This window comes from Rhagoletis zephyria, unplaced genomic scaffold (assembly GCF_001687245.7).
Source record: "Rhagoletis zephyria isolate East Lansing unplaced genomic scaffold, Rhagoletis_zephyria_1.1 Rzeph_scaffold_05086, whole genome shotgun sequence".
In the NCBI taxonomy this organism is placed as follows: domain Eukaryota; kingdom Metazoa; phylum Arthropoda; class Insecta; order Diptera; family Tephritidae; genus Rhagoletis; species Rhagoletis zephyria.
Genome location: NW_016162169.1, coordinates 1 through 14,347, shown reverse-complemented (window position 1 = coordinate 14,347; position 14,347 = coordinate 1). Strand labels below are relative to the sequence as shown.

The 14,347-nt window shown below is 36.7% G+C and overlaps 2 protein-coding genes across 3 annotated transcripts; both read left to right on the top strand.

Annotated features, from left to right (window-relative positions):
* The first annotated feature begins 3,628 nt into the window (after positions 1-3,628).
* drn (zinc finger AN1-type doctor no) lies at positions 3,629-13,682 on the top strand. Of its 2 annotated transcripts, none has more exons than XM_017627169.1 (5): positions 3,629-4,140; positions 4,257-4,858; positions 5,032-5,190; positions 12,913-13,081; positions 13,432-13,682. In XM_017627169.1, exons 2-5 carry the CDS (start codon positions 4,760-4,762, stop codon positions 13,578-13,580), a joined length of 576 nt encoding a protein of 191 aa, XP_017482658.1. In that variant the 5' UTR covers positions 3,629-4,140; positions 4,257-4,759; the 3' UTR covers positions 13,581-13,682. The 2 variants fall into 2 exon arrangements, with proteins under 2 accessions (XP_017482658.1, XP_017482657.1); XM_017627168.1 differs by having other exon boundaries at positions 4,254-4,858.
* On the top strand, positions 8,489-10,848 carry LOC108371581 (phosphatidylinositol 3-kinase 2-like). The gene is made up of 2 exons (XM_017627167.1): positions 8,489-9,684; positions 9,761-10,848. The coding sequence occupies exons 1-2, from the start codon at positions 9,411-9,413 to the stop codon at positions 10,807-10,809; spliced, it is 1,323 nt and encodes a 440-aa protein (XP_017482656.1). The 5' UTR covers positions 8,489-9,410; the 3' UTR covers positions 10,810-10,848.
* Positions 13,683-14,347: the final 665 nt, after the last annotated feature.

Sequence of the window (14,347 nt, the reverse complement as noted above, 5' to 3'; positions counted from 1 at the left end):
TATTTGCTTTTCTTCTCTTTCTTGCTTGCGAGTCTTTTACCTCCTCGTCCAGAGACAGCCTTGAAAAAGATTTAGTTGGCAATTATTTTTAGAGCGCCCACTTTACAACAAAAAAAAAAAGAAGCAAATGTTATTTGCACAGCTTCCATTGCTGGTTGTTTTACTATTGCGAATTTCGTTATTTTTTAGCGCATTTTTTATGAAGTTGCAGCTATTGAAAATTGTATTGTTAACCATTACTTTGTTGCATTGATTTTTTTCTGAGTTTTTGTTTTTGTTTACTGGGTATGTGTTTAAATGCGTGTATGCTGATTTTTAAATTTAAGCTTTACGGCTTTCGAGATTTTTAGGGCAATCACTGGGGGTTTAAAGTACATTCTGGTCGAAGTGTTTTATTGTTACTAGAAATCGTTACGCTAAATTTCTGTCGGTAAAGTTTCTGAATGAATTAAATATGCAACGCGAAAACGGAAGGTTTCAATATAAAATCTCTAGCAGTGGATTTGGATATGTTAAGCTTCCTGGAGGAGTTATATATTTTTTTAGGCACAAGCTTCATTGATTTAGAGATTTTTAGCTAAATATACAAGTTTTGGTCGGATTTACATATTATTATTATTTATGAAGTAACACTCTTTACGCAGAAACTGATTTTATTTTACCTTACAGAAAACTGATGTTCGAAATTTGAAACTTTTTTATTAGAAAAGGTTTTTTTTGTTTTAATTTAATATAAAACTGATTTTTTTAATACAAAATAAAACGGATTTTTTAGTCTAATAGAAAACTGATTTTTTTTGTCTAATAGAAAACTGATTTTTTTTTAATAGAAAACTGATTTTTTTTTAATAGAAAACTGATTTTTTTTTAATTTAATAGAAAACTGACTTTTTTTTTAATTTACTAGAAAGCATATTTTTTTTAAATTTAATAGAAATCTGATACTTTTTTTTAATTGAATAGAAAACTGATTTTTTGTTTTTAATGCAACAGTAAACTGAGAGAATAGCAAAAATAATTGTTCACCTAAATTGCTGGTGACACCGGCACTTAGAGTCTTAGACTCATGATACGTGGGCAATCGCATACTCTATGCTCTGCAGAGAGTCGTATATTATCAAGATTATATCTTAACTTGCGCAGATCTGAGAGCGTAATTATGGCCACACGACGATAAGTCGTCCATAAGTCGTTACGAAACTCCTCCAGATGCTCTAGCATTGCCATATTCTAACTTGGTTCCATCTGTATACTCGAATTCTGAACCCTTGGCAATAATTGGGTTTCATAAATCATTGCTTTGTAAAATCATTGTTAATTCGATTTATTTCACTTTTGCATCTGTTTAATTTTTTTCATTGGTTTTTTTTTGGGTTATGAAGATTTGGTTTGTTTTTTTTTTTTTATATTTAATCTTACCATATTATTTTATGTTTTTTATTGTAATTGAATATTTTTTTAGTACATTCTTTTGTCTTTTTTCCTGATTAATTTATTCTTTATACTAAGTACATATTTCGTATATGTCTTATTTTAGTTTTGTTTTTCATGTTTTTTAATGGTTAAATTTTTTTAAAATCATTTTAAATTTATTTTAATTTTGAATTTTTTTCTATATTATTTATACCTTTTTTTGTGATTTCTGCAATTATGTACATATCGATGGCTGAGTGGAAGATCGACCTATCTCGGCTGCCAGTTCGAAAACGCTCTATCTCAAAAAACTTTTCAAGAACGCCTTATTTCAGAATTTTATTGAAAAACACCTTATCTCAAAATTCGGTTCAAAAACGCCCTATCGCACTTCAAAATGTATTGAAAATATGCTGATATAGGGCGTTTTTGAATCGGCAGCTGAGATAGGGCGTTTTTGAAACGAATTCTGAAATAGGACGTTCTTGAAAAGTTTTTTGAGATAGAATGTTTTCGAACTGGCTGCCGAGATAGGTCGATCTTCCACTCAGCCATCGATATTTGATATTTGTTAGAAAATTAAATTTTTTTGCTTTTGCTTTTCTTTTTCTTCCCCCAACTCATTTTGGCTATTTTCTCAGTCACTAACTGCTGTTAGTGGATATAAAAGTTTTCTTTTACATGTAGTACATATCTCAATCATCACTAATTCTGCGTACAGCAAAGAAATTTCCCAGCATTGATTACATTACACTGCTGCATTATTATCATTCGCTCCGACAACGTGACCAGATTCGTTATAAGTTTTTTTTTTTTGTAATCATTACTGACTAAGCGATAAAAATGAAAACATGCAAAAATTACAGTAAAACATCAAGTGGACGTGACCACTCACCTATAGACAGTGCATTTTTTACATTAATATTTTTTTGATTTGATTTGCTCATTTGTTAGTCATATTCTATTTTTATGTTATTTCACGATATTTATTTGAAAGTTATCCATCAAGATGAAGCTTTTCCATTTGCGTTTGAAAGCGTGTTGCAATTTCCTGTGATTAGCGTCTTTGCGTTTTGATTGCTCATGTAATGCTTTTTTTGCAACAATCGCCCGCTTAACCCCACGTCTCCACCTTCTACTAAACGTGTCTTAACATTTGTCAAATTTCGGTTTTTAACTTTGTCCCGTTTTTTCATGTGGGCAACTTGCTGTCTTCACATATCACTTTCAAAATAGCATCAAGCCAGTCAGATCGATCTGTACCCAGTGTAGATAGCGCCGTAAAATGAAAACTGAATTGTCAAACTACGAAATGACAGCTGATGTTCAGACAGCGGTGGTAAGAAATTCGGTAAGACAGATATGGTTTAACTGTGGAAATTTGCAGTCTCCATCTGACATTTCTAACTTAACATAGCTTTTTTTGACAGAATCTGTTGAAGGTGGAGACGTCTGGTAAGCTCAAATGCTCCATTTTGCTTCGAAAAAAAATTTTCGTAGACAGCTGAGTTTTTTTTATATGTTAAATGACTACGTAAGGTCTTAAGCACCTCAATATCCGGTATTTCGGCAACAAGTATACACATAGATTTTGGTTTATGTTTAAGCCTAGACCGAGTATTCAAATAATTTTGGATTTATTCCATGATCCAGATATGACCGAGATATCACGTTATGAAATTTTAACATGTATGTATGAATTTCTGTATATTCGAAAATCCGTTAACCCTTTGAACTACATACATTTTTTCTATCACATATCCTAAATGCGATATCTCGGCGAAAAAAATATATTTGGGCAAACTCAACGGCATTCGAGAGGGGAAGATTCGATTTTTAAGATACTTAGCCAACGTTTTCTGTAAAAAGTTTTTTTGCGATGCTACGTAACCTCAAACAAGTAAAATACACTGTTTTTGCGCTTCTAAATTAGGATATTTAAAAAACCTGTCGTGGAATCGGATTTTCTGCGTCGAAAATTCTATTGGAAATCATATACACATATACATACTACGTATCAATGGTTCTTAACAAAAAAATAAACAATTTTTTGTACAATCATAATCCTGACAATTGAAGAAACTTCAAAACAAAAGTCAAAACTTTTTAATCAAACTACCTACTTTTTTGTATCACGATTTACTCTATCCATAAATAACCGAAATTTCAAACCCAAAAACCCATACAAATGCAATTAAAGCAAAGAACTAATCAATTTTTCCATTTTTTCTTCAATTACAGTTGAATTGGGCTGAGCATTAATCGTTCACGCGTCAGCTAAAAAAAGAACGAACAGCACAACAACAAGGCGAGTGAGTGCATCAGCTCGGCAACAGTAAATAGCCAGCATTAAAAAAGTAAAGTAGTAGCAGCAATATCAGCGGCTGCCAAGTACAAAATAATCGAAAGTAAAGTCAAATCAGCAAAGGGGACACTGTGTGCCAGTCACCGGTCAGCAGTCATCACCACGACCAACAACAACAACAGCAGCAAAACACTTGCTATTTTTTATTGCTCTTAAATAATATTTCTCTGCAATTTGCAATTGCAACTGAGTGCGCGCACATAACAACAACAACAACAACAACAATAGTAACGGAAATAACAAGCATAGCTAGCTAGCTTCAACTGGACAATCAGTTCATAAAGTAGCACTTGAACTGAATCTTCAAAAAGAAGAAAAATAAACATAAAAAATAAATTCCACAATTGTTATTTATTTGTCTGGTGAGTATTAATATTTGATATTTTTTCTTCAAATGATTGCTAACGAGATCTCTTGTACTAATTTTCATTTTTATTTTTCGTTTTTTTCTTTTCTTCTATTTTTCATATTTTAGCAGCGCTAAGAAGAGCAACAAGCAGTAGTCAGTTAGTGTGTTGCTATTAGAGGGACTCACACTCACACACAAATTTTCGTTGTGAATTGAATTTGTTGTTCGACAAAATTAAATTGAAAGCCAATAGTTATTTGCAAATTTTCTTCAGTGTTCTTGTGTATCAACGAATTGTGTTAAATTGAAAATTGTTCTTCGCTTCCCGACACTGTAAATTTTTTTGAACGCCAACAACGCAACAAAAACAAAACTTATATTGCAAGAGTATTGGCGCAAAAATAAAGGCCCTGAGATTGTCGAAAACAGCTTAATTATTGAGCGAGCGGTGCTAAGAATTAGCAAGGGATTCATAAAAAGGAGGAGGCAAAGTTAGCAAAGTTATAGTGGAAAAGTGTGCAACAAGAAAAACTACAAGCAACTAAGTACTAAACAACTAAACTAAACTAACTAGGCAAACAATAAGTATACAAAACTAAACTAAACTAAAACAAAAAAACAAAAACCAAACTATGGAACGTGAATCCAATCCGATGCAACCCATGTGCCGCTCTGGTTGCGGTTTCTATGGCAATCCAGCCACCGATGGTCTCTGCTCAGTGTGCTATAAGGTAAGTTTGTAGTGAAATGATTTGTAGATGTTAAACAACAAGTAGTAAATTTATGTAAAAATGCTGCGACTGGCACTTATCTGCGTACATACATACATACGCGTTAAACGCAAATTTTTTTGTTATTCTCATCGTGTTTCTTTAAAAAATTCCATTTATTTTTAATATTACAGGATTCTTTGAGAAAAAAGCAACAACCTCCTGTTAGCAGCACACCTGTATCAGTTCCAAGCCCACAGCCAAGCCCCACATTTAGTCCAGCCATCACAATAACCAATACAGCACAGCCGACAGTGCAAAGTTTACAGCAGCAACACAATGAAATTAAAGAGGTGAGTAAAAGGGGATAATAGAAGTTCACTTCTGCTGTCAAAGCAATTGGATCTGCGCTTTAAGTAGCTTTGAGTCGAAATTGTTTATTAATTCGGACTGCCAGAAGAGCTTAATGTAAAAGTTTGTTAGAATACTTTTGTGCTTTAAAAATTTCTTCTTTTATACATGACCAGGATTTTATGACATTTTTTGAAATGCATGGAAGTGCAGCCAAAAACAATGCTAGTGGCTCTTTTTTAAAGAGTTGTGAAGTAATCAGATTTGTTCCCAACGTCATTGATATTAATCAAATTTTTTTAGGCGCTTCAAGAGCTTGTACAGCGTGAATAAGTTAATGTTTACGGCCATTCCTTGTTCAATTTAAATGTTAACAATTTCCTTATCTACAACACATTATTAAGTTCCTCGTTCACTAACAAACATACATACATAGCTTCTTGAAATCTGAGAAGCATATTAATTTTGGGGTAAACCACTTTTACCCATATCGCACACGTTCTTCAAAAGGGACACACTTAAAAAAAATGGCCTATTTTTTTTTTGCATAAATCAATTCGTAGGATTTATCACCAATTAATGCTAATATATTTCCCTTCATGATTATATTCTCCAACAAGAAAACTACCTGTTTTTGTATTAATTGGCTTAAACCTTTACAATCCACCAGCAGTTATATTTTTGGTTCTGAGTTTTAGTTGTGCTTCTTTTGAAGATGGTGTGTGATATGTACATATGTATTATCAATTTGCTTTCGCTGTTAACAGATTTCACTACAAACTTCGCAACTTGGTGATGAGCTAGAGACTTGAAATTTTGAGTATAGCTCAGAACCCGGATGTTTCAGGTTTCATTGAGTTTTACAAAATATATAGGCGATTTCAGTTTCACAATTATTTTATCGAATGTTATGGGCACAATAGAAATGCGCTTATAGTTAGGATAATTTGTCTGACAGTGATGAAATAAGGTGAAATAATACCGAATTTGCGCTACATTCAAAATATGTTATATTGAGCGACTATCGACCAGTTGAGATAAAGTAGCACGGGTGCATCGTTTTTTGAATGCCATCAGATCTGCACCGTTCGTTCGATTTTCAAAAATGAAGGGCCAAGTTAAAGATGTAGATGTGTAATAAGGTTTTTCCGAAAGGGGGAATCATTAAAAGATGGTTATCAATCGAAATGGTTGTGAAAAGGCTCTATTTCTAAAGTACATGTAGGATGGTTGCCACCTGTTTAAACGTCAAAGTAAACTTTAAGGGAATTAGGTAGTTGAAATCTGTGTCACAATATGTTTACGTAGGTGATCAGAAAGATCTGTTTTTGGACTCGATAACACGTCTAAAACATGAGATTTGGTACATAGGGTTGTGCTTTGTCCAAGGTCGGTTGGTAACAACGAAAATCTTTATTTATTTGAAAAGTCCACGAGTTCCATTATGTGAATATAGGTTAGACAGACGCCACGAAAACCACATCGCTGCTCTAATTTCAAAACTCTTAAGTAAATGGCGAAGTAGAATATTAGCCGAGAATTATTACGACAGCCCTCTTGCTAATGCAGTCTTGGAACTTGTTTGTTACCAAAATAAAGAATATTAAATTTTAAATTCCTTCTTCTTCTTCTTTTTTGACGCTGTAATCGCCTAAGCGATTTTGGCCGAGTCCAAAACAGCACGCCAGTCATTTCTCTTCTGTGCTAACTGACGCTAATTGGAAATGCCAAGTGAAACCAAGTGCTTCTCTGCCTGGTCTTTCCAACACAGAGGAGGCCTTCCTCTTCCTCTGTTACCAGCATCGCGGCCCGTGTTGAATACTTTCAGAGCAGGAACGTTTCTGTCCATTCGTACGACATGGCCAAGCCATCGGAGCCGCTGAATTTTAATTAGCTGCACTATGTCTACATCGTTGTAAGGCTCATACAGCTCATCGTTAAATCGTCTGCGGTATCCGCCATCGCCAACGCGTAAAGTTCCGTAAATCTTTCGCAGAATCTTTCTCTCGCAAACTTCAAGAGCCGGTTCATCAGATGTTTTCATTGTCCATGCCTCCGCGCCATACACCAGCACAGGCATGATGAGTGACTACTTGTAGGCAAGAGTGATTCTACGTTGAATTTTACGGCTGACATTATTATTGGTGTTAACGCTGGTTCCCAAATAAACGAAGTCGTATACTTTTTCAAACTTTTAACTGTCAACAGTGACGTGGGTGCCAAGACGCGTATTCTCTGACTGTTTGTGTGATGTCCGGAGATACTTCGTTTTGTCCTCGTTGACCACAAGACCCATCCGCTTTGCTTCTCTGTCCAATTGCGAGAAGACAGAACGGACGTAGCCCTTGTTTTTACCGATAATATCGATGTGGTCGGCATACGCCAGCAATTTTACGCTCTTGTAAAGTATTGTGCCTGAGCGGTTCAGTTCTGCGGCTCTTATTATCTTCTCCAACATAAGATTAAAGAAATCACACGAAAGGGGGTCCCCTTGTCTGAAACCTCGTTTGGTATCAAACGGCTCGGAGAGGTCTCTCCCAATTCTGACGGAGCTGGTGGTATTACTCAACGTCATTTTACACAGCCGTATTAGTTTCGCGGGAATACCAAATTCAGACATCACGGCATAAAGGCAACTTCTATTCGTGTTGTCGAAAGCGTTTTGGACATCAGTCTCTAGGCCGCCATTGTTGTTCTTACGGGAGTTCGCCCTGGTCTTGAAACCTTCCGTAAGTCGCCTAACCCTCTGGTAGAATTTTCGGGCGTTCTTCCTGTCGGCCAGCATCTCAAGCTCTTCGCACTCACGTATTTCGGCCTCTCTCTTCTTATTGCGGCAAATATGTCTCACTTCCTTCTTCAGTTCCCTATAAATGTCCCACAGGGCTCGTATTGCGCCCAATCGCAGCATCACCCTATGGCGGCGTCTTTCTCTGCAGCTTCTTGACATTCCTCATCGCACCAGTTGTTCTTTCGGGCTCGCTGAAATCCAACTACTTCTTCGGCGGCGGTACTTAATGATCGGGAAATGTGGTTCCACTACTCGCCTATGTCGGATTGTTGAAGAGTGCTCCCAGAGAGCAGGTGTGTGAGACGGATGGCGAATAAATTGGCCGTCTGTTGTGATTGCAGCTTTTCTACGTTACGCTCTCCTTTCATTTATGGGCGCACATTTCTTTATGCACAGGGGCCGGCTACAACAAGATAGTGGTCCGAGTCGACGTTTGGCCCTCGGAGTGTACGCACGTCTAAAACGCTGGAAGCATGCCTTCCCTCTATCACAACATGGTTGATTTGGTTTCTCGTTTTTCGATCTGGAGACAGCCATGTATCGGGCCCCGGCGAAGTCGATCAGCCTCAGTCTGTTATCGGACGGTTCGTCCTTTCCCACCTTGGCATTAAAATCGCCGAGCACGATTTTGACGTCGCAAGGCTTCACACTTACTTTTCGTTGACCCGTTCATCGCATTTCTTGGATGGTGATATCAGCCTTTGTCTTTCGGAGGACATCAACCAGCCGGGCAGAGGTGCCTTCCCCATTAAGGGTCCAGGTATTCCAGGTGTATACTCTCAAATCATGGTCCTTTATACGTTTGCCGTGGTCGTCATCAAAAAAGGGGGTCTCATCCGAGGCCTGTTGTGGTCATTGGGTGGGGTTATAACGTGGCGGGTCCCAAACCCAGCGCACGCGAAGTTTTACGCCTTCTCACTTTGGCTCGCTTCTCAACGGGTGCTTCGTTGCTACCCAGAGTATACGTGAATATAAATATCCGGACGTTGTGAACTGCAATTTGAACCGTACAAACAAGAATCACTTCTGGCCACTCCCAGGTCAACAGTGCTCCACTTCTGCGCACGGAACCGTTTTAAATTCCTACCTGCTTGAAAATTTATATCTGTAGAAAGTCAGTTTTTATCTTTCAGTCTTCGAATGAATTTCTTTATCATAAAAATTTAACATTTAAAAGTAAATACTAAAAAAAAAAAACATTTGGCGCCTATCTAAAAATACTTTCGAGGCATTGTGGCAGTGCGGGACAGTACAATGCTTCTTTGAAAACCTAAAATTTACATTTGGGTAAATTCGCTCAATTTGGATATCAACAACTTCAAAATTTTCGGCACCGCTTATCGCTCCTCTCCTGCGCAGTTTTTGTGCAACAATTGCCAACAACAAGAAACTCAATAAGTTTAAAAATACCATTTAAATTAAAAAATAATAATAATGTCAGCTGCTAAAATGAAGACGACACCCAGCGCCACAACAGCCACCACTGATGCCAATGAGCGCATACGCAAGCATCAACAACAACAACAGCATCAAAATGATAATATTGCTAATAACTTTGCCTCGGCGGCAACTGCAACTCGCACCACTTCTGACACATCTATTAAGGTGGTGACACAATTGAAAAATCCGCCTGCCGCAATGCCATCTACCGCGGCAGCAGCGACTGCGACCACCGTCGTTTCCCCGTCACACGGTGGCCGTCGAAATCGTGAGCACAAATTAATAAAGTTAACAAGTTGTATATTGTTTCATTTACCTTTCCTTTGTTACCTGTATTTTGCAAGACACTAGAAAGTTGAGTTCTGTCAGCGGCGATGATTTGAAACAATCGGACAAGCGTACAACTTCAGTGAAACGCAAACGCCACGTAAAATTCATTTCGACCGCTTCAAATGGCAGCAAACAAATGATTAACAAAGGCAAATCACATTTCAATGCCACAAATTTGAACGTGGCGGCTGGTAGCTCGTTGCCACCGGTGAATAAGACTAAATCTATACTGAAAGTTAAGCCAGCAGTTGTGGTCAAACGCAAAGCTGGTACAAACAATGTCACCAAGAAGCTGACACGAGTGCCCCAAGGCGCTCAAGCCGAACGCGAAGCAGCTGAGTTATCCAAGCTGGCGAAGCAATTCGCTAGAAAACTGCCCCAGCCAATGGGTGAAGAGGAAGCGCAATATCTGCCCTCGCCAAATACGCTCACGCCTGGACGCTCGAAGCGAAATGTGGCAAATAGTAAATTGTTGCCTGCCCGTTCAAGCTGGAGTGGCAATGATCAGCGAGCCGCTGGCAAGTATCAAACGCTGAATCGACGGCACAGTGCCAGTAAAAAACATTTGCCATCTGGTGCCGGCTTAGTGGCATCAGGCTCCGTTAATGTGCCAGCGGTCAGATGCTTTAGTCCAGTGCAGGATAAGTCATATAAGGAGAGTGCCAAAGTTTATAATAGCGCATTGGATATGGATGCGACAAAAATGTTTGATATGCCAACTACCAGCCATAATATTACAGTGGCAATGGTCAAAGAAGAGCATGCCAAACCAACGAAGGAAAACGATGAACAGCAACAACAAGTGCCAAATGAAGCAACAAATAGTACAACAACTACAGATCGCGTGTCTGATTTAGGCGGTGGCGGTGGAGGTAGTGGTGGTGTCGGTGGTGTCGGTGGCCACTACGCAATCGAAGAAATGCAAAATTCAACTAATGCGCCTGTAGTCGTGCAAATCGCTGATCCAACAGCTCGCTCATCTAGTAATAATAGTTCGACTAATACAGGGGTAAATGTCTTGCCAATTAGATTCTTGATTAGATTGACTCTCACAAATGTCTGATAATTGAACGTGAACTGTGTAGCTTTTTTGTAACAATTCCGATGTCTGCTTATCGCTTGAACTACTGGCTTCTCATTTGCCCTTAGCTTTTTAACTTTCAGTTTTAGTTCATTTATAAATATTTTGCTTTAGTTTAAATAGATTTAATTTTAGCAAACCATTTTGAGAATTCTGAAATGAATGAATTCTGAAATATTACAGTTTTTTGAAAATTGAAAAAAAAAATACCGTTTCACAAGTGGTAGGCGTGCGTGGTTTTATTCCGGTGTCGCTCATATTTAATGCCACCCCAATGTACCTTGGACCAATAACAGTCCAAAAACCAAGCCAAATTTCCTTGAGATACATACATACATATATACGTACATTTCTGCTCGATTTGTGTCGTGTGCACGGACGAACGGAGCATTTCGGTATATAGAGTATCGGTCATACCAGTACCATACCCCCATTTCAAGTAGTACTGTTTACAACTTATGTTTATTTATTTTTAAGACTTTTCAATTAAAATGCAGTCTATTCTTTAACAAAACCCATTTAAACATAAATTTAAGACTTTTTAGAAAACTAAACAAATTCCAAAAGTTTTCAACAAAGTTACAAACTTTTTTCTCAGAAGTGTAAGAATTTTCTTTTGTATTCAGTTTTATAGCCCATTAAATTAGTTGTATAATTTGCAAGTTTCAAGGGGCTAGAAATTACCGTTGATTTTTTAGAATTGGTTTTTGCATTTGCTTTGAAAGAAAACTGCAACACCTATTGACTCTGTTGACGTTTTTTTTTAATTACTAAAAATTTGTAAACTGGGTTTTGTTAGAGAATAAACTGCATTTTAATTAAAAATTCTTAAAAAATTCAAATAAACAATATCACTTGGAAAGGGGGTTGCTATTGAAATGACTAATACTGTATCTGTGGAGTTTTATTGCAATAACTTATAGCCTGCAAAGCAATATTTCATTGGGTGCGCAAACAATAATGTTACTAAGGGCTAAATTCACAGTGCGTAGTTAAGTCAGAATCGGCAGTTAACTAAAGATTTTTGTATTGAAAATTTGTAGTTAACTGACAATTCTGATTTAAATACGCACTGTGAATTTGGCCCTAAGAAGAATTTCCGGCCTTGCTCGAAAATGTACTTTATGGAGCTAGAAATTTTTTTTGAATACACAAATTATACCTCCCTTTATAAAAGAATATATATATATATAGTCGCCGAAACCCACAATAAAATAGAATTTGTTTAACGTTGGTCCTAAATAAAATTAAATTTTTTGCAAAAGCACGGTTTTGTGCTCCTGCTACCTATAATACAATCAATCAATTTGGTCTTAATCAGTGCCTAAAAGTATGCTATAATTAATTACTAGGCATTTTCACACAACATCTATTGCGTTTTCGAATTGGTAATATAATAGATTTTGCTTTTAGACATACATGTTTTAGAATAACCTTTGGTGACCTTAAATAATGCCCAATATAAAGTTTATGGCATTACTATAAAGGCTATAGATTTTTTTTTTTTTTTTTTTATTTATGGCCAAAGCTTCATCAAACAAGAAACCAGCCTTCATTTGACTTTCTGGATGTCGATTTCTAAGTTTATACTTCCGCCATTGTGTCTCTACCAATTAAAAGCATTAAAAAAAAAACGTTTATCAAAATCACATGAATAAGTAGCTTGCCCTCAACTAAGTTAGATACACACCCAAATGTTTAATTAAATTCGCGCGCCCTGCACTTACCTAGCATCTATCACTTTCGCATCTTATTTTATTTTTTTTTGCTTTGCTTTGCTTTGAAATTTGGCATTACAACAGAAGAATGTTGGCTTTTAGCCATCTGAAAACGCGCTGTCCCTTGTAAATTTTGCGATCAAGAAGAAGCGTATTAGTAGCAATAGATACTACACTCTATTTCGATATAGCTTAGCAATGCATTGCTGCAAAAGTTGGTGGCAGGGCTAAAAGTGATGACTGCATGACAGTAAATGAAGGTTAAACAATATCTTTTCGCAAATAAATACCTACTCTAGTATCTTTCTCTAGCTTCTCCTGCATTTTCAATTTCATCAAATATTTATTTATTTTTCTGCGCTTACAGAAAATAAACGAAGAAAGCGCAGCTAAAACTAGCACCGAAGCTGCTGCCATTGCCGGTCCATCAACATCCTCCCAACCAACTGAAGACGACAAAGACAAGGAGGAAGATAAAGATGCAAAAAAGAAAAAGAATCGTTGCGCCGAATGCCGCAAGAAAGTTGGTCTTACAGGTGAGTGTGAATGAGCACGAACAAATTATTAGCAGATGTATATGTACATATATATATGTGCATATATAGAAAAGGACAAAAAGTCACCTTCATATACAGTTAACTGCCGAATGTGAGTTAAGTCTTTATTGTGAAAAAAAAAACCCTAAGAATTAAAAATGTGATTTCGGAATTAAAAATAACATAAGCAAAAAATTGTAATCCTAAAATGAACAGAACAATAAGTAGACAAATCTCATGACTTGCATTCTTGGCCTTCTCTAATGTATTTGTATGCCTTTCATTTGCTTTTATCTTTTATTTTCTGTCCGATTCTTAAATTAATCAACTATACGTTTGCACGCTTACAGGTTTTCAATGCCGATGCGGTGGACTTTACTGTGCTGTACATAGATACAGCGACAAACACGACTGCACATTTAATTATCGGGAACATGGGGCCCAAGAAATTCGACGCAATAATCCTGTGGTAGTTGGCGAAAAAATACAAAAAATTTGAACTTTTGTGCCATCAACTTTATAATATAAATATATATAAATATAAATATTAAATATATACATAAAATTAAATATAAATAATAATGATAATATAATTAATAACTATATATACATATGTAATAATAATTAATATAACACTACAAAAAAAAACAAATGGAAATCGGAATCAGAAAGCAACAAAAAACTCAGCTTAAACAAACAATAGTTGTAACACAGAGCGCATATTTAAACAATGCGTACTCCAAAAAATACACAGGCACACACATACTCATACAAACGGCAAATTAAAATCTCCACCACCACCAACACAGGCGAATGCTAATTTTGCATCCCACTAGGATTCAAGGCTTCCTAAAAATGCAGCACCACTTGTTGGCATCACCAAATGCGGTGAATGTATGCTGGAACATACTGACAAAACTGCATAAAGCAACGCGAATAAAATAGTGTATACATAGATATTGCATAGCATTGCATTTGAAATGAACGGTGGTGCTGCGGCGAAAACAAATGGAGTTTGAAAATTGACCGGAGCTGCCGCCGCTATTAGCTTTCCTTTTAGTGACCATGTCAACGTAGCGTTTGCCAAAAAAAAAAAAACCAAAAATAACGCGGGTCAGAAAGTGAAAAATAAGTTATTTTGGTGAACTTCCATTTCCATATTACAGCTGACGACAACGACGCTAATGACGACAGCTGCGTGAGCAAAATCACCGATGAAACATATTTTAGGCTTATCACTTCCACCTGGTGGCAATTGCGATACCA

Excerpts from the sequence above, each read along its gene's own strand:
- LOC108371581 (XM_017627167.1), top strand. The coding sequence starts at position 9,411 with ATGTCAGCTGCTAAAATGAAGACGACACCCAGCGCCACAACAGCCACC. Across the intron at positions 9,685-9,760 it reads ACACGGTGGCCGTCGAAATC|ACACTAGAAAGTTGAGTTCT; the intron begins GTGAGCACAAAT and ends GTATTTTGCAAG.
- drn (XM_017627169.1), top strand. The coding sequence starts at position 4,760 with ATGGAACGTGAATCCAATCCGATGCAACCCATGTGCCGCTCTGGTTGC. Across the intron at positions 4,859-5,031 it reads TCTGCTCAGTGTGCTATAAG|GATTCTTTGAGAAAAAAGCA; the intron begins GTAAGTTTGTAG and ends TTAATATTACAG. Across the intron at positions 5,191-12,912 it reads AACACAATGAAATTAAAGAG|AAAATAAACGAAGAAAGCGC; the intron begins GTGAGTAAAAGG and ends CTGCGCTTACAG.